Here is a 21,097-nt window from a genome sequence, read left to right as displayed (position 1 = left end):
CTAAGATTTGGAAACAACAGTAAAGGATTTCACAAGCTTGTAGCATTTATAAATGTCATCTAACATATGTATTGTCTGATGAGTTCTAAGATGGCCTTTTCTGGTAAATGATTTGTTACATTCACAACATTTGTAAGGTTTCTCTCCTGTGTATTCTCTGATGAGCTATAAGAAGACATTTCTGGGAAAAAGATTTGTCACATTCACTACATTTGTAAGGTTTCTCTCCTGTGTGGATTCTCAGATGAAGTCTAAGATTGTGTTTTGTGGTTAAGTATTTGTTACATTCACTACATTTGTGACATTTCTCTCTGGTGTGGATTCTCTGATGAATTCTCAGTTCATCTGTCCTGCAAAAGGATTTGTCACATTCAGTACATTTGTAAGGTTTCTCTCCTGTGTGGATTCTCTCATGAGTTCTCAGATGGTATTTCCTGGAAAAAGATTTGCAACATTCAGTACATTTGTAAGGTTTCTCTCCTGTGTGGATTCTCTCATGGGTTCTCAGATGGTCTTTCCTGGAAAAAGATTGGTCACATTCACTACATTTGTAAGGTTTCTCTCCTGTGTGGGTTCTCTGATGAATTCTAAGACTGTGTTTTGTGGTTAAGTATTTGTCACATTCACTACATTTGTGAGATTTCTCCCCTGTGTGGATTCTCTGATGAATTCTTAGTTCATCTGTCCTGCAAAAGGATTTGTCACATTCAGTACATTTGTAAGGTTTCTCTCCTGTGTGGATTCTCTCATGAGTTCTCAGATGGTATTTCCTGGAAAAAGATTTGTCACATTCACTACATTTGTAAGGTTTCTCTCCTGTGTGGATTCTCTGATGAACTGTAAGATGGGACTTCTCAGTAAAAGATTTATCACATTCACTACATTTGAAAGGTCTGTCTCCTGTGTGGATTGTCTCATGAGTTCTAAGATGGTCTTTCTTGGAAAAAGATTTGTCACATTCACTACATTTGTAAGGTTTCTCTCCTGTGTGGATTCTCTGATAATATGTAAGATTGCATTTCTCAATAAAAGATTTGTCACTTTCTCTATGTTTGTAAGAATTGTCTTCTATGTGGATGCCGAAATGTCTTTGAAACTTTGATAAATAATAAAAGCACTTACCATATTCTGTACATTTGTACTGATTTTCTCTATAACAAATATTATCATGTACTTTGAGTTGTGAAATTTGCAGAAAGGATATACTACATTTTGTACATTTATAGGGTTTCTCTCTAGTATGGGATCTCTGAAGCATAATAAGGCTTGAGTGACTCTTGAAGAATTCACCACATTGTATGCATCCATATGGATGCTTTCTGCAACCAGTTTTTTTCAGTTTGATTTCTCTATTAGAATCAAAAGATGCATCATACTTCATATTTTTGTAGTCTTCCTTTCCTGTGTGAGTTCTTTGATTTTGGTCAATGATGGAATACAAATATAAAAAGTTTCCATAGTATTTGCAAGGTTCTTCCTCAGCATTCCCAATTTTGTATCTCTTGAGGTTTAAGGCTTCATTAGAGGCATCTCTGTGTTTATCAAATCTGTAGTTCTTGTAATTTTCAGCAGTATCTCTTGTGTCATAAGGTGTACATTGGCAGGATTCATGAATCTCTTTGCCAGACTCATTACATGTAAAAGACTTCTCTTGAATATTCTCATGATAATGGATAAAATGTCTTGTGCCTTGGTGCAAGAGCTTCTCACATTTACCATATATCCGCTGGTTCTCTGAAAAATTAGTATAGATGTGAAGAAGAGCAATTAATGCAAGAATAACTGATTCAACACCTGATGTTTCTTAGGTTTTCTATGACATATAGACTCGTAACTTTCAGGGATACCACTCAGAAAAAAGGAAACTTCTGTTTCACAATCATGAAATGGATGCTCAAAAGAATCTCCAATCTGATCTATATCAAACCACAGGGACAAATAAGAGCCTACTCATTCTTTTTTCCCATTTTTTTTCACTTATTTGACATGCTGACTGCCGGATCCCTTCCCTCCTCTCTTCCTCTTCCCTCTCCCTGCCTCTCCATCATGCCCCCAACAACTCCATCATTTGTTTTCTAAAAAAGGCAGGCCTCACATGGGTGTCAAAAGCATAGTATATAAAGACAAGGTATATCTAAGCTCCTGCCTTTGTATGGAGGCTGTTGGAAGCAGCCAACTCTGTGCCATTATTAACATAGCAATCATATCTCAAAAATAAATAAATAAACACAACAGCATTCTCATAACAAACAGCCCTTCCTGGAAAAACCTTCTGCATTGCTTATAATAAGAAATAGGTGAATAGTTATATTCAGTAACAAAATTAAAACATTCTAATTATGATAAGTACTACAATATATTTCCATGTCCTGATGATTCAATATTCTTTGACTTTGAAATGTTCTTTTAGGAGGGCTAAAGAGATCACAGAAAACAAAGCATTATTTACTCTTCTATAGAACACAAAAAATGTAAATGAAGCACCAATAAAAAGTTTTGTTGGTAACCAATATTACGCACATTTCTGGGATTTTCTAGTTTCAGAGAGTTTACAGATACACAAAAGTACAGAAATAAAAACAATGAATCAAGAATCCTAAGAGAAGGGAACTCTTACCCACAAAAAGTAGATTGCTGTAATTCTCCAGCATCACATCCATGTACAAAGCCCTCTGAGCACAGTCTAGACATTCCCATTCCTCCTGTGAGAAGTCCACAGACACATCCCTGAATGATAACAGACCCTGCAATGGAAAATTACCTAATTACCATGCACTGCTGCACAAAATGATTTCTTGCCTAAAACAGACCTAATGAATTAGAGAGATGTTTGTGATATAGATGAGGCATGGCACCTTTTAACAGACAAAACTTTTCTAGAAGTGCTGCATTGTTGATGTTTCAAAGACAATGTACAGGAAGACATAATACATGGCTTACATCCCTGGGACTCTCTCATCCATTAATTTTCTGATATTTTCTAAGACCTAAGTAGCAGAGAGAAGATTTGCCATAATCACCAATTTGAAAACTGTTTCTCTGGTTTGCAGTCTGGAATGTCTTAATGTCCTTGAAAAGGTAGATTAATTCCCAGCACGCTCATGGCACTACAAAACAGAAATTACTTTCAGATCCATGAGATCCAGTGATGCACCTTATAGGCAGGAGTCATATACAGTGCACATACATTTTGGAAAATATATGGAAATACATAAAATAAAATTACAATTTAATTTTAATAAAAGATCCTTTCTAAGTCAGCTATTCAGAATCTATTGTACTTTCCATCTGTATGAAAACATGATGACATAATTTCTTGCAACCAGCAAACTTTTAGGGAATATAACCTACATATTTGAGGTCTACATGCAGAAATGTACCTTATGAAATATGTGCTGATATCAAACAGAATCTCATTGTCACATCTGTGATGTTAAAGTTATAATGAGTAAAAGTATGCTTTGATGTTGTACACCTGTTGACCGTGCTTAAATATGGACACTAGATCAATGCTGTCTGAAGCTGGGTTCACATGACTGTATTCCAAAATGCTCAGTTCAGATCCTGAGGCCTAGGTACAATCTGTACCCTGTGTAGAACAAAGAGGTAGGATATGGAATGCAGAATCTATGGATGAATTAAATTCAGATTTTCTTGAGAGTAAGCAATGTGAAATCATTGCATATATCCAATGCTCCATATAGCACATAGAATGAATTATTTGTGAAGCTATTTCATGAGGAATATTTAAACCAGGAAGTAAGCAGAGAAGTAGAATTAGACAACATTAACGTTATTTGAAGTTTTCTAAAAGTTGACACAATCAATACTGAAAATAACAATTTCATGAATTCCACCACTGAATAATTCTCTCTCTCTCTCTCTCTCTCTCTCTCTCTCTCTCTCTCTCTCTCTCTCTCTTTCTCTCTGTGTGTGTATGTGTGTGTGTGTAAAAACAAGGTATATGTGACAATACAATGTCTGACTACAGTGTCAAGGGTTTGGTGCTGACCTCAGGAATCCAGCAGCCTAATGAATCATACACTGTCGATAGAAATATGCAAGCAAACATTCATATACGTAAATAAAATATGATTATAAAGAAAAAATAGAAACATTGACACAATGCTTCAGAATTTCTCCCTGTGTAAAAGAAACATTCAGCAACAGGAAAAACATGAGCTAGAGAGGGCCTTCTTCCTCCAAAAGAAAAGAGTAAAGTAATTAAGAGGGACAATGTTTATGGCTTATGTGTACCAACAAGTCAGTACTCTCCGGAAAATTCTTATTAATATATCCCACATAATGCCATATAAATGAGGAAACAAAAGTGCTCATGCCCCTTGTGAAAAATGAAAGAAAAGATAAAGAAAAAGTAAGAATTTTCTAAAGAGAGCTACCCATTGACCTATGAACAGAATCTCTCCTGAGAGTCATACATTACAAGTGTCAACAAACCCCATATCACTGTGTGACACATTATTGCAAAAAGAGAAACCAGAATACTACAAACTTCATCTCCTCACAGACAGTTCCAACTTTCTAGCAAGAGACCCACCTATTACTTCCATTATCTGTGCTTCCTAGGGTGCTAAAATATTTATCATTAGGGCTCTAGACAGTGAGTCTCTTCTAATTCTACTTTTCTATAATATAAACTGCTCACTGGTGTCTTTGAAAAGGTCCATGTATTGCCATGTCCATATCCATAAGACTGTTTCTGGAAAACTGTCAATTCCAGAAATGGAACTATGTGGCACAGACCACCCTTCACCGCTGTTACAAAAGAACACAGGGACATTCTGTGTACAAAATTGTACAAAATGGCCATTGATATTTTACTTGAATGTCATTACTACAGCTTGTATTTTAGACTTCAAGTCTAAAGTACATAGAATTTCATAGCCTCATATTATAAAACCAAGAGAAAATACAATGGGTCAAGTCTCAGATACATAGTTGAAAGATTTAAAGACATAACCTTATATGTAAGAAAATAAAAAACTGAGCCAGGTGGTGGTGGTGGTGCATGCCCTTAATCCCAGAACTCTGGAAGCAGAGGCAGGTGGATCTCTGTGAGTTCAAGACCCAGCCTGGTCTACAAAAGCTTGTTGCAGGACAGCCTCCACAGCCACAGGAAAAACCCTGTCTAAAAAAAAAAAAAAAAGAAAAGAAAAGGAAAAACAGATAAATAAAGCAAAAATAAATACTGTCAATAACATTGCCAGTGGTACAGAATTAAAATTTTGAATATTTTCAATAATAAAAACAATTTTCAGAGAAATGTGAACATGACACTGACCTGGGGAGCATTTGCCACAGAAACATCCATTGTTCTTGTTGCTCTTCTCTGAGTTCTCAGAAAAAAAACAAAAAAAATACTGGAATTCCTGTTGAAATTTCACATCCTGTTGTCAAAAATAGAAATCTGAAAATAATACAACTCTGTTATAGTCAATGCCACACCATATAAAAAGATTCCCCAAAGTCAAAGATACCTGGTATCTTGTAAACATTTCTACCACCAGGAAAACGTGGAAGAATACATTTAATGTGCTTAAAGAAAATGACTATGAACCTTATCATTGTACCCAGAAACATGGGCTCTTAAAATGCATGGAGAAGGAAGGGCATATGCAGAAGGTTATAAAATGACAGAAATCATCTGCTCAAGCTTCATTGCAGATCATAATTAGAGGCAAAGTTTACATAGAAAAATCAGATTTAAATAAGCAATGGCAACCCAGGAAATAAGGCATTTTTCAAACGGATAGATGAATAGGAGAGCTTGGAAGGACAGGATTATTTTCAACACACAAACCAGCAGAATACCATTTCTAACTAGAAGAAAATTACCAACCCTCCTTTTACCCACAAAAATATGAGCAAACTAATCATGAATAAAAGCTCCATGAATAAAAGCTTTAGAATATGAAAATAACACTAGAAAGAGATGTCACAGACAAACGTCAAAAGATTTTATGATAACGCTCAGATGCAAAATATACTGGAGAAAAAAATTTGCTTAGTAAATATGATAGTTTAGGACCATACCCATAAAACTTACAAAAATATACTTGCTGATTCCATAAAACCTGCAGTGGTATCTTCTGCGACTCATATCTAAAAAGTTCTCAGGGAATGACTAGATGTCATGGGGAAAGGCCACTCTTGATTAGGCCAATCGTAAAACAAGAAAGACAGCATGGACAAATTTAAATTCCAGGAGCTTTAGAATTGTCGAAATAGCAAAGAGCACCATGTTTGCAGACATGTAATGCAAATTCTCTAGCAGACTGTGCTTCTGTAAATGTCCTGGCAATCATAAGGTGAATTGAAAACAGGATAATTTCTCTTGATCTAAAATTTACTAGTAACATTACCAAATCCATAGCAAATGTAAGACTCCATGTTCTGATGAGCAGCAGCACAGAATGGATAACATCCTTGGACCTGTTCCTGCCTGCTCCCAGCACCGCAGCTTCTGTCACCTGGGAAGTTCCAGGGTCGCTGCGATGTCTGCTGGGGCTGCTACAACAGTCCCGCTGAATGGTGTCTTTCCCCCATGGACTGCTGCTGCTGTGATATGAACCGTGTGTTCATGGTTGCAAAGTATTCAGGGTTCTGATGAAATTATAGCACAGGCACAGCTCATCTGGTCTCCACATCTATCACTTGAGTGTCATTGCACGACTAGCTCCACAGAAGCTGTACCTGCATGCAAAAATCCTGCACAATATTAACCAAGCTTAATACCCAGCAAGGTAAAAGTGATCATCACACCACTGCCTGACACACTCTAAGCAACTGTTGGTCTTGGAAAAGGCAGAGTCAGTATTCTTGAGAGATGTAGCCTAGGCACATATGACTGTCATGGACTCAGTACTTTTTAAAAGTGTGAATATGCAGGTGTGAGAAAGCATTATGACCTGGGGGATCGGGAGTGAAATTGAACAAACACGGGAGTGAAATTGATCAAACACAAGATCAATGAAATTGCCAAAACCATAAAAACCAATACCAACCACAGTGTCAGTGGGAATGCAACTCACTGCTGCAACCAGGCAAGTCAGTGTGTAGTTTTGTGAACACCTAACAAGACAAAGAGAAAACCAGGAGAAACTAGTAGTCAAGTTTATAAAGGAATGGAATACACTGCACACTATCTTTAAAAGGAAACAAATAATAACAAGAGAGTACGTATTTATATTTTCCTTCAGTGATTTCTTGAAATCTATCTGCATAATTAATATGTCACAAACCAAACATGAAATCGGATACAAAGGACATGTTTTGAAGAGGCAATGAATGGTAAAACGGGGGTTTCAGAAAGCATGGAATAATTTAAATTGCAGGAGCTCTAGAATTACCACCATAAGAAAGATAACCTGTTTGCAAACAACAGACAAAGCAAATGCTGTCCTAAATTATTACAAGAATTATTTTATGACAACCTTAGGGTCTGCCAACCTTAAGGTAAGTGACGCCTAAAATACAGCAACACACAGTAATGCCCGCTTCATGGCATCTGAAACCCACCATCAATGGAAAGACGCCAACAACACAACACTGAGAGCTGTGTCTGAGGATAAAGCGGTGGAAACTGGGCAGCTCTGGCTGCGCCCCTGGCCGCTAAGAGACCTCGCCATGGGCAACAGGTCTAGGGGGAGAGGTCCCTGGGGAGGAGGGCGAGCAAAAGAGCAAAGGCCGTCTCGGATGGGGACGGGAGAGACGGAGACCCCAGACAGAGAGCGGTCAGAGAGCAAACCAGGAGCCAGAGAGACCGGGACAGACGGACACTTTTAAGGGGTGCGCCCGGCGCCCGGGGCAGCACCCAGCTCGTGGGGTGGAAACGAGCGCACCTGGCCGCAGGGGACGAGCTGAGCCGCCGCCTCCTCCACCCCACGGGCAGCCGGCGGGAGCTGACGGGGTCCTTGTGAGCAGCTCGGGAGCACAGCCCGCTCCTCCCTCCCTCCCGGGTCCCAGCCCCGCAGCTCCTCTGACCTGGGAGCTTCCAGGGCCGCCGGGCTGCGGTTCCCGCCACTGCGCTGCTGACTGCTGACTTTCCCAGGCCGCCCCGCGAGCGCGGACACCGCGGATCCCGAGGGCTCAGGTCCCCGCGGACCCGCCGCGTCCTCCGCACCCGGCTCTGCAGCGCGCGGGTCCCCAGGTCCAACCGGGAATGGAGGGATTTCCTGTCCCTGCAGCGGGGCTCCTTGGTGGGGATCCCCGGCCCCGCCCAATACGCCCCTTCCGGCTGGGTGATCGCCTAAACCCACCAATCACCCGCGCTGTACCTCTTTAGTTTTCCAAGTCCACCTTTCTGTTAGGTTTCTTCTAAGCTACTCAGATCTGGCAGGTGTCCCCTCCTCTCTCTCTGGCTCAGGCCGCCCTGGACCCGCTCTGCACAGCCTCCCCGCGTTTGCTGCAGCCTAGACCAGAGCTGGATCTGCCCTGCACCCCTCCCTGGGTTCTGAGCTCTTCAGACACAAGTTCTCCAGCCTGACTTCTCATCTTGGGATACCAGCCTCCTGGGTAAAAATGCACAGCAAAAGACAACAAACACCCTAATTTTTTATTTTATTTTTATTTTTTGGTTTTTCGAGACAGGGTTTCTCTGTGTAGCTTTGCAGCCTATCCTGGCACTCGGTCTGGAGTCCAGGCTGGCCTCGAACTCACAGAGATCTGCCTGCCTCTGACTTCCAAGTGCTGGGATTAAAGACGTGCACCACCAATGCCCAGCAACGCCCTAAATTCTTATCCTCAAGCCTAAAACGCACTTGGCTCAAATCACAAGCCATAGCTATAGCCTCTAAGGAGAAGGTGAGATAAACAGACGCTGATGCAATAGTACACTTTGGGAAAGGAGCTCCTTGAAGGGTCATACACAGAATATTTCACTATTTTCTTTTTTTAAGATTTATTCATTATGTATATAGTATTTTGCCTGCTTGTATTCCTGCAGGCCTGAAGAGGGCACCAGATCACCTTATAGATGGTTGTGAGCCACCATTTGGTTGCTGGGAGTTGAACTCAAGACCTCTGGAAGAGAAGCCAATGCTCTTAACCGCTGAGTCATCTCTCCAGTCTCGTCACTATTTTCTTAGGTATTATATTTTTGAGACAGAGTCACACAGAGAACCTGGCCTTATTTGGCCAGGGACTTAACATGTATTTTCCAGTGTTGCTTGGAACTCTTGATGATCCTCTTGCCTCAACCTCTCCAATGATAGGATTAAAAGCATGCCCTGCCATGCACCATAATGTACTCATTTAAGCACAGCACTTGGAAGGCAGAGGCAGAAGCAGAAGGATCTCTGAGTTCGAGGCCTGCCTGGTCTGCATAGCTAGTTCTCAGACAGCCAAGACTAAATAGAGTCCCTGCTTCAGAAAAACAGCCAAACAAAAACAACAACAGAAAAGCATGTCCCACCACAAATAGCTCTTTCTCTATTTTCAAACCTCTCTTTTTTGTAGTTAAAAATAGTTGGAGGATAGTTTAGTCCAATAGCAAAATGAAACCGTCCCCAGTATTACTGAGTTCTATTCATTGTAACATAGACATGCCAATGTCTTGATATGAAAAATTGACATTGTCATCTATATCATTAATACACAAATGCTATGTGCTGACTTACCATAACTGTGCATAAAATGGTACATAAGCTTTCTACGCTTCATCATGACTCAAGAGACAAAGCATTTTCATTTTTCATCTCAGTCAAGTGTAATTATAATGTTACAATTCATGGTTTTCCCAAAAGATCAGCATCCATGCTGTCTCATCTTACATTGAGAAACATGGCTTATTTTAAGACTGAACTCGGTGCTGTGTCATTTTACCACACACCCTGTCAATCCAAACATCAGCTGGGCAGACTCCAAACTCTGCATCACTATGTCTGACGTCAAAACTCTCTTCAGATCTCCAACTCCCTTCAGCCTTGTTGACTGCAACACACTTATTTCTCTTGGGCTGGTTCCATTCCCTGTTAGCAGCTCTCCTTAGCAGTATGCCTCAGCTCTGGCATCTCCAACATATTGGGGTCCCTAAGGCAATATCCGGGCTTCTCCTTCCCAGTTTCAACCAATAGCCTCACTAGACCTCTATTCAGGGACACCCCTAACACATGCCTGGTCTCAGCACCTTTCCTTAGTCTTGAAGGAAGGTTCCATAATGCCTTTCTTGTATGCTTGAAGCAAGGGCCATACAGCCAAAGCTGCCAAGTTCTGCTGCTTGCTGGGGCCGGAACATGGCTCCCTCATTCAATTTCATCTCCTCTAGCTTTCTGTTTTTGATAGTTTCCTTCACTGCCTAAGTTTGGCTATTCTGGAACTTGCTCTGTAGACCAGACAGGCCTCAAACACAAAGACCTGCCAACCTCTACCTCCAAAGTGCTGAGTTTATGGACATGAACCACCACATCACCTGGCTATAAGCTTTTCTTTAAATTCCTCTTTACAAGTTGGAAACTTATCTGGGTAGGATCTTGCCCTGAGGACACCACTACCTTTTTCAAGACATGGTTTCTCTGTGGCTTTGGAGGCTATCCTGGAACTAGCTCTTGTAGACCAGGCTTGTCTTGAACTCACAGAGACCCACCTGCTTCTGACTCCCAAGTGCTGGGACTAAAGGCGTGCACCACCACTGCCAGGCCCTTTATTCCATTAAGAGATTTAGATCTGTTTATCTCCTTAAGCACAGGACTTAAGTCCAACCCATTTCTCCTCAAATTTCATTTTCTTGCCCCTGTTCATTATATATCTTCATTAGAGTTACTACTAATATCCACTTGACGGAGTCTATACTGGGCTGTTCTGAGATTTTTCTCTGCCAATGGAATCAATCCAAATCTCGTCACGTGAACCTCAGGCAGACTCTCTGGAGAAGGGCAAAAAGCAGCCACCACCTTCACCAAAATACCACAAGAATGATCTAGGCAACATATTACAATTCTTCTGCTCTGAAACCTTTTGAGCCAGTCTCCTACAACAGTTCAAATCACTCAGTACTCAAGTCTTTCAGGCTCCCACTAGGATGGCCTATTAAGCAGCATGTAAAGTTTCCAACTCCCAAGGTGCAGATTCCTTCAAAGACATGGTCAGGTCTGTCAAAGCAATACCTCAGTCTCTGCTACCAACTTTTGTCATAGTCAGGGTTTCTATTGCTGTGAAGAGATAGCATGATCATGGCAACTCTTATAAAGGGAAAAATTTAATTAGGGTGGCTTATGTTTTCAGAGGTTTAGTCCATTGTCATCATGGTGTTACATGGTGGCATGTAGGCAGACATGGTGCTGGAGAAGTAACTGAGTGGCCTACATCTTGGCTTGCAGGCAACAGGAAGTGGTGTGTCTGACTTGGTGTGGTTCGAGGATATATAAGACCTCAAAACCCGCCTTCACAGGAAGTGACAAACGTCCTCTAACAAGGCCACAACTCCCTTTGGGGGCCCCTTAATTTCAAACCACCACAATGTACTTATATGTCTTTTTCAAAGATGCAGGAGCTGTGGTATAATTATCATAAAATCAAATTCAAGCCAATACCCAATAGTATAACTATCTCTTTGTTTGACATCTGGAACTCATGATCTTCTAGGACCAAGACCATGAGTACTTTCCTTTTCTAACTATGCCCTGAACAGAATACACTTGTTTCAGAGGCTCACTACCTGCCATTGTCTTTGACAGCCATCCCATGATCCTGGCAATTCCAATATGCTGGAGTTTCCACTGCAACTGGGCTGCACATTCATCAATACTGTCTCTCCTCGGGGAACCTCTGACTCTGCCACATAATGCCAAGCCTCCCCATGAACCCTTCAAAACCAGTACCATGTGAGAGACTCATTATTTGACAAGTACTACTACAAGATGGAGGCAGAGTTGACCCTTTGCTAGAACAGAACTTTAGAGAATGAATCAATCTCTCTCCCTCTCGCAACTTTGTTCCAGCCACTCCTACCATGGCTACCTGCGTACAAAAGGTCCAAGAATCCAGTAATTGTTTGGTCCCAAGGCTGGATGTCTAGGCTGGTCCTCAGTAAATGCCAGAATCCCGAAGCAGGAGGCTCTCGCGGCAGTGAAGCAATGGACTTGCTAGCAAGGTAAAAGCAAGCAAACAAGCAACAGCTTCCTTTTTCCATGACCTCTTGTAGGCTTCCAGCAGAAGGCTTGAGCCAGATTAGAGGTGTGTGGCCCCACCTCAAAGGTCTGGATGATAAGTGGATCTTAGAACTTCAAATTAAGCGAAAATCTCTCACAGGTGTGCTCCCCCCCTTTTCTTTTGGTGTTTTGAGACCAGGTTTCTCTGTGTAGCTTGGAGCCTATCCTGGCACTCGCTCAGTAGACCAGGCTGGCCTCGAACTCACAGAGATCGACCAGTATCTGCCTCCCGAGTACTGGGATTAAAGGCATGAGCCACCAACGCCTGGCCATCCCCCTCCATTTTTATGTTTTAGTTGATTACAGATGTAGACAAGTTGACAACTAAGAATAGCCATCACAAGTATTAGTATTCTAATAGTGTTTTGGTATTAGACTAAATACTTGACCAACTTTTTTCAGTGCTACCAAATGATCTTCCAGCACACCCTACAGGAATTCTAAACTGTACATGAACATGTACATGTTGTCTTGTTCATAGGTTATCTCTTTAAAGCTTTGTAGTTTCTCCTTATTTGTATGACTAGAGTCACACATGCACTTAAGCTGAATATAAATCCTTATTAATACCTTTGCTTGAGTTTTATATCATAACTTTCCTGGTATATCTACAACGTTAGCATTATGTAAAGGGTTTAGAAAAATAAATTGAAATTCAATTCGCTTTTTGGGACTTAAAGAGTGGAATTTCTAACGTACAGCAGGACATGGGAAAGGACTATGGCATTCAGTATTTGCCCACAGGGTACTGAGAGTCACTGGTCTTTGAATCATGGGTTCTAAGCATGTTTCAGAGTCATGCATGGACACAGGCCAGTTTGGATGTCTGTCACTGACAGTTTTGCAACCGTGTTTTCATGTGTATCACTGTAGACCTCCCACTCTCTTCTCCATCAATGCAAGAAAGAGAGCAGCCTTCTCTCTGAGCTCCCTAAGTCTGTCCTCTGTGTTGAGCACTTTTAACAAGACCAGGTACTACTATGACAGTAAGCTTGGAACAGGGAACACACACAATCTTCCCTGATTTAGTTGGTCAAATGCTTTCTCTTTAATATTAATTTTCTGGTGTACGAGATAGAAGAAAAAAATTAAAGGGTTCAGCACATGTTATATGAGAGACTTTTCCTGGGAAGACATAACTTACACATGCATCTACTCACCCAAAATGGGAACTGACTGCAGAAGCAAGTATGGATGCCACTGAAGTCTATCTTGTTGAACCAATGAGCTTTATTGGGGATACTCACTGAAACATGGGAAAAGAGATGCTTACAGGAAGAAAAAGGACTCAAAGACAGCTGCCATCAGGAAATGCAAACCCAGCACGGAATACAGCTTATGAACACTGGACACCTGGAGCACACTGTACACCTGCAGGTATGTCTACAGGTTGAAGGGCATCCTGTTTTGGTGGTTCAGTTTGTCAAAGCCTTTTCTAAATAGCATGCGTGACCCGAGTTGCTTCATGGAAGTTAAGCAAAGCAAATCCTGTCAGTTTCAGGGACTTCCTGAGTTATTTGGGAATTTTTATTTCCTGCCTTAATCTGCTGTCCTTCAGGATGGAACATTTCAGTCTCCAGGAAATGGTTACACAACAGCATATTTTTTAGGCTTTTCCATTTTGACTTCATTATGACGTATTTGAGGTTGAAAAGGTAGACAGTCTTAATGAAAATTTCCCTACATCACCACATTGGAAAAATTTTCCCTCAGTATAAACTCTTGATGTTTTCTAAGATTTGAACATGACTTACAGGATTTTGGAGGTTTCTCATGTTTATGATTCTCTAATGGGGAGCCTGCAGTGGTCCCTAAGAACAGAACTCGGACAAAGCACTTGCCACATTATTTATTAATGGAAACTTTCCTTCCCTACAGTGAACTTTCTGATGTTTCCTTAGACCTGACAGGTGGGTGAAGGCTTTGACGCACTCCCTGCATTTGTAAGGTTCCTCTCCCGAATGAATTCTCTCATGTATTCTAAGTTGGACTTTCTGAATAAAGCATTTGTCGCATTGACTGCACTTGTAAGGTTTCTCCCCAGTGTGAATCTTCTGATGTCGTCTTAGATCTGAGCCACTGGCAAAGGACTTCTTACACTCGCCGCATTTGTAAGGTTTCTCCCCCGTATGGATTCGCTGGTGTTTTCTAAGACCAGAGCAACACGTGAAGGATTTGCCACATTCACTGCATTTGTAAGGCTTTTCTCCCGTGTGAATTCTCTGATGGATTGTAAGCTGGGCTTTCTGGATGAAGCACTTCTCACACTCATTGCATCTGTAAGGTTTCTCTCCTGTGTGAATTCTCTGATGCGTTCTTAGGTACGTCAGGCGGCTGAAGCTTTTGTCACATTCATCGCACTTGTAATGTTTCTCCCCTGTATGAATTGTCTGATGGCTTCTTAGGTGTGTCAGCTGACTGAAGCGTTTGTGGCACTCACTGCATTTGTAAGCTCTCTCTCCCGTATGGGTTTTGAAATGGTATTTAACCTGATACAAGTGATAAAAGCACTTGCCACAGGCTTTACATTTGTGGGGTTTCTCTGCAGAATGATTTTTCTGGTGTATACTGAGGCTTGAGGGGAACCTTTGATTTTGACTGATAGGAAACAAATTTAAACCGTTTCCACAGTCTTTAAATTTGCAAGGTTCTTCTCCAGAGTCCCCACTTTTATGTCTTTCTATGACTGATGACTCAGAAGCAGCATTCTTGTGGCTGCCACACATGAACTTATTATAGTTTTCTGGAGTATCGCCTGTGTCATAAGGTGTAGATCGGAAGGATTCATGAGTCATTTTGCCCAGTTCATTACATTTACAAGAAATCTCTGGGATAGTCACATGATGATGACGGGCAATATGCTCTGAGCCTTGATCCAGGAATTTTTCATAATTTCCACATATACGATGGTTCTCTGGAAAGTTAGCACAATCATGGGTATTAGGAATTAATGCATAAGTAACAGATTCAATAGCTCTTCCTCACGTTCTCTAAGACAAGTAAGCTAGCAATTCTTAGGCACACAGTTCTCAGCAGAGGCTCTGTGCTTCACTGTCATTAAATGTAAGCTCAGAAGAGCCCTCACTCTGATCTCTACCAAAGCGAAAGGACCAGTAATAGCCTTCTCATTCTTATCTAGTCTGCTTGCCTTTCAGAAATGGGTGATCAAGCAATAATGGACTTTAAGACAGGAGCTCTCTGAAGCATCATAGGAAAAATGTGTGTCTATTTCCTTGTTTATGTTTTTGAGACAGAGTCCATTATGTAGCCTTCACTGGCTAGGAACTCACTATATAAACCAGTCTCGCCTGGAACTCGCCAGGTCCTCTTGCTTCAGCAATTCCTATTGCTAGGATTAAAATCATGCTGTATCAGGACTATAGACCGTACGTCAAACAATAAATAAATAAAAACAACAACATGCTTACCAGCAACAGCTCTTTAGTTTAAATATATTTTCTTTTCTTTTCTTTTTTTTTGGGGGGGGTGGTTGTTCAAGACAGGGTTTCTCTGTGGCTTTGAAGGCTGTCCTGGAACTAGCTCTTGTAGATCAGACTGGTCTCGAACTCACAGAGATCCGCCTGCCTCTGACTCCTGAGTGCTGGGATTAAAGGCATGTGCCACCACTGTCCGGCTAACTCTTTAGTTTAAAAAGTCTCCATTTTTTAAAAAATCAGAAATAGGTAGATAGTTTAAATTTAATAGTAAATCAAAATATTTCAATTAATAAGTGTACAGCAGTGCATTTCCTTGCCCTAAATATGCAGCTTTTTTTGAACTTCAAAATTTTCCTTAAAAACTACAAAAAGCTGGGCATGGTGGCACACGCCTTTAATCCTAGCACTCGGGAGACAGAGGCAGGTGGATCTCTGTGAGTTCGAGGCCAGCCTGGTCTATAGAGTTCGTGCCAGGACAGGCTCCAAAAGCTACACAGAGAAACCCTGACTCAAAAAAGGAAAAAGGTTATGTTCACTATCAGAATTTCCCCTATTTCTGGCTGTCTCTAGGCAGTTCAGGGAGTTTACACAAAGACTGGATGAGGACTAGGACATGACGAGCATTCTCACCTACAAAGACTAGATTGCTGTAATTCTCCAGCAACACATCCATGTACAAAGCCCTCTGAGCACAGTCCAGACATTCCCACTCCTCCTGGGACAGGTCCACAGTCACATCCCTGAATGTCAACGGATCCTGTAATAGAAAATTACCCAGTTACCATGTGCTGCTGGGGAAAAAAAAAAAGTTTTCCTAAGTCAAAGAGACCCAAAGCATTAGAGACACTAATAGATGAGGTGTGACAATTATTCAAAGACAAAAGTTTTCTAGAGGTGCTAGAGAGATGGTTCAGAAATAAAGAGCACGGGCTGTTCTTTCAGAGGTCCCCAGCACCCACATGGTGCTACACAACGGATTCCAACTATGGTTCCATCGGATCCAATGCTCTCTTCTGAACTCTCCAGGAATAGCATTCTCTCATACATTAAAGCAAGTATACTCAAACACATAAAATAAAAGTTAATTTTAATAAAGGCACTTTCTTTTTTCTTTTCCTTTCCTTTTCTTTTCTTTTCTTTTTGTTTTTTGTTTTTTGAGACAGAGTTTGTATAGCTCTGGAGGCTCCCCTGGAACTCACTTTGTAGACCAGGTTGGTCTCAAACTCACATAGATCCACCTGCCTCTGCTCCCGAGAGCTGGTATTAAAGGTGCTCACCACCACCGCCTAGCTAAAAGGACACTTTCTAAAACAGTCATGCTCTCTGTTGTGTTTTCTATCTTGGTGAAGCAAACTTGGGAATATACGGTACACATTTGAGGTCTAGATGCAGGAAGGTAACTCTACAAAGGCTGTGAGGAAATCAAACAGGATCGCAGTATCTCCTCTCAGATGGCCAAGTTATGTTGAGCACAACTGTGTTTCCATATCTACTCTTCCGTATCTACCTTGTTCAAATATGGACACTGGATCGCTACAGTCTGCAGATGGTCCTCCCATGGCTCTAATCTAAATACTCAGGGCAGATGCTGAGGCCTAGGTGTAATGCTGTACTGTTTCTAGAACAAAGAATACGGAATGCAGAATTTATGGATTAATTCATTGTCAAATAGCTTTTTTTAAAAAAACAGTATAGCAACAGTGCATACATGCAACATTCCATACAATACATAGAATCAAATACTTTGTGACGTTATGTCGTGAGAGAATTTTGACGACCATGAAATAGAAAAGCAGCATCAGACAACATTAATATTATCTAAAATTTTCTAAAACTCCACACAGCCAACACAGATGAACACCAATTTCAGATATTCCATATGAAGGTCTCACTACAGAATAATTAAACTATACTAACCCTTCATTAATTCTGACTATAACATTGCTCATGAACTTGGCTCCACTGAAAATTTGAATCTTAGCCAGGTAGTGGTGGTGCATGCCTTTAATTCCACAGGAGGCAGAGGCAAGTAGATCTCTGTGAATTTGAGGCCAACCTGGTCCACAGCGCATGTTCCAGGTGGGCAAGGCTACATGGATAAACCTTGTCTCAAAAAGCCAAAAAGTAAAAGTCCAGAAACAGAGAAGAAAATTTGATAAGTTCAGCTTTATTCTTTTCTTCAGTGTTTGAGCTCAATTATGTTTTTAAGTTGCACAGCTAAGTATCATGATTATTCCTTTATTTTTCAAAAAATAGAAAATGTCAGGTTATGGGCTGGAGCGATGGTTCAGTGGTTAAGAGCATCGGGTGTTCTTCCAGAGGACTCAGGTTCAATTCCTAGCACCCACCTGGCAGCTCACAGCTGTCTGTAACTCCAGTTCCAGTGTATCTGGGACCCTCACAAATATGTACATGCACGCAAAGCACCAATGCACATAAATAATAATAAATAAATCATTAAAAAAAAGAAAATGCCAGGTTACAAATCAGAAATATAACCCACAAACGTGAGGACTGGAAAGATGGCTCAGAAGTAAAAGTTATTTGCTATCTCTGAGGAGAAACCTTTAATTCTCACTACAGTGACTGATTCTAGTGTCAAGAGTTTGATGTCTGCCTCAGAACTGTGGCTATGGAGCATCACACAGGCATGCAGATAAAAACATGCTGATAAACACTGCTATAATTAAATTAAAAAAACATTTTTAAACAAAGAAATGAAAATCTTTCCATTGCCACCTTTCTTCTGAATCTCTACCTGCATAATACATAATTTCAGGGAATGGAAAAAAAAAGAGGCGGCCGGTGGTAGTGCACACCTTTAATCCCAGCACTCGGGAGGCAGAGGCAAGCACATGTCTGTGAGTTCGACACCAGCCTGGTCTACAAGAGCTAGTTCCAGGACAGCTTCCAAAGCAACAGAGGTACGCTGTCTTGAAAAGCCAAAGAGAGAGAGAGAGAGAGAGAGAGAGAGAGAGAGAGAGAGAGAGAGGTCATTAAGAGCCACATTTATTTGTTTATGCTTGAAAATTGATGCCATATGCACAGCACAAAGTCAATACTCTCTAGAAAATTCTTATTAATATACTCCACATGGTTTAATATAGAGGTGGGGACACTGCTTATACCCTGTCTGAAAAATAAAACAAAAGACCAAGAGAAAATACTCATCTGTCTATTGGGAACTTAACCACCGAACATTGGGATCAAGACCGTGATAGGAGCAGAACCTCTCGCGAGACGATAGATTTCAGGTGTTAACACACCCATAGGTACATCATCACTGAGTGAAATGGAACAGCGAAGAGAGAATCCACTGTCCTGCAATCTGCAGCTCCTTACAGAAACACCAATTTTATGGTAGGAGCTACCCACATATTCTTTCCATCACCTGTGCTCTTTAGGGTACTGAAATATTTAGTGTTAGGATTCAAGACAGGGAGTCTCATCTCATTCTACTTATCCTGATGGGGAATGTCCTTCTGTAGATGTTTCTCCTATTGGCTAATGAATAAAACACTGTTCAGCCAAAGAGACAGGAAGATAAGTGGGACTAGGAGATGAGGAGGATTCTGGGAAAGGTAGGCAGGAGCCTGCCAGAGCAGCCATGCTGCTGTAGGAGTAACTCCATACCGGGCATTACCAAGTTAAGCCACAGCCTCGTGGCAATACATAAATTGATAGAACTGGGTTAATAATTAAGACAGAGCTAGCCAATAAGAAGCCCTTGTCATGGGCCAACGGTTTCATAACTAATGTAAGTCTCCAAGTGTTCATTTGGGGCTATTGCGGTTATAGGACCAGGCTGGCGGGAAGAACCATCTGTAACATTTTCCCTAAGTTGCGTGGTGACGGCAGCCAAAAGTTGTGGGTATTTCTGTGGCCATTTTCATATACCTGGTTCTGGGTACCTTACCATCTCTGAAATGTAACCTCTGTGTGGCCTTCCATCTTCACTAATATGTAAGACACGGGTCCATCTTCTGCAGGAACTGGGCATCAGTATATTTCTTTGTTCATCACTGGCAATGGAATCTTTCAGAATTGCAGTCTTAAGTCTATGAAAATTGTGTTCCTGCAGTAATAATTGAGGGAAGATACAATGGGAAAAGGGCGTGCTATGTATGTGATAGGATTTAAAGATTTAATCTTGATTACCAGAGAAGAACAAGAAAAAAAAATACACATGAAATAAACACCTTAGATGACACTGCCAGAGGTGGAGAATGAAAAGAATGACTGGTCTCAACAGAAAAACAATTGTCAAATGAATCTAGACACATGACCTACCTGGGGCACATTTACCAGGGAAGCAGCCATTCTCCCTGCTGCTCTTCTCTGAGTTTCTGTCTCAGGAACAAAGACTGGAACGCTTCTTGACATTTCACATTGAGGAGTCAAAACTATAAAATCCAACTCTGTTACGGACGGTGCCAAAGGTCTTGTCAGCGTTCCTATGGAGAGGACAGCACGGGAGGATCTCTTTAGAGCGCTGAAAGAAAACAACTGTCAACTCTATCACTGCATTCAGAAACACTGGCTCCTCAAATTCATAGAGAAGTGCTCTTGAAGAGAGTTGTCAAATAACACTTCATCCATTCAGGCAGCACCTCGGATCACAACTAGAGGCAAATTATACTTAGAAAAATCAGACAGAAATCATCCGTGAGGTCACAGGAAATAAGAAAATTTAACATAAAGTAGAGAAGAGAGGAGAGCTGAGGAGTAGCAGACCACATCCAATACACAAAACTGCAGAACACTGTTTCTTACAGGAAGGGAGAAACATAATAATAGTAACTTTACCAAGTACAATATTTTAAAAAAAGCAGATAAAAGTGTTGTGATATGAAAATCTCAGCAGAAATGGAAATGCCAAAAGACACAGTTCAACAAAATTTTGTGATAAACTCCTAAAGGTACTCGGTAAAAAATGCAACCTGGCTCAACATGTAAAGGGCACGTATGCTACACCTAGGTCAACAGTACACTGAAAAAAAAAAATACTGTAAGGAGAGAAAGATGCACGTGCTCTCCAGTTGTACTTAATCCAGGGCCATAAGAGAACCAGAGACATCTGGATGAGATAAAAAGAAAAAGGAGAATCTAGTGGGAGAGAAAGGCACCAAACTCCTTTTTTAATGAGTATGCAACCACACAAAAAAGTCTTTATATAATTCAGGGAGTATGCTGGTAAGTGTTTTAACTATTATTGAAAACTACAAAACTAACACACAAAATGACTAGTTTTCCTATATGTCAATAATGACAACTTGAGAAGTAAATTAGAAATTTAATCCATTTAGGTTGCATCAAAAAGATCTATGAGTAATCCTAAGTAATGATGACTTTTTTTTTTTTCTGAGACAGGGTTTCTCTGTGAAGCTTTGGAGCCTATCCTGGCACTCACTCTGTAGACCAGGCTGGCCTCAAACTCACAGAGATCCACCTGTCTCTGCCTCCCGAGTGCTGGAATTAAAGGCGTGCGCCACC

The 21,097-nt window shown here is 41.0% G+C and overlaps 1 protein-coding gene across 1 annotated transcript; it reads right to left on the bottom strand.

Moving 5' to 3' along the window:
• LOC100756005 (zinc finger protein 420-like) lies at positions 1-19,924 on the bottom strand. The gene is given in 6 exon segments (XM_035449143.1): positions 1-154; positions 156-997; positions 14,051-15,079; positions 15,153-15,157; positions 16,235-16,361; positions 19,895-19,924. Coding segments are annotated over 6 exon segments (2,187 nt in total).
• Positions 19,925-21,097: the final 1,173 nt, after the last annotated feature.

This window comes from Cricetulus griseus, chromosome 9 (assembly GCF_003668045.3).
Source record: "Cricetulus griseus strain 17A/GY chromosome 9, alternate assembly CriGri-PICRH-1.0, whole genome shotgun sequence".
Lineage (NCBI taxonomy): Eukaryota > Metazoa > Chordata > Mammalia > Rodentia > Cricetidae > Cricetulus > Cricetulus griseus.
This window is presented reverse-complemented; position numbering and strand designations above follow the sequence as displayed.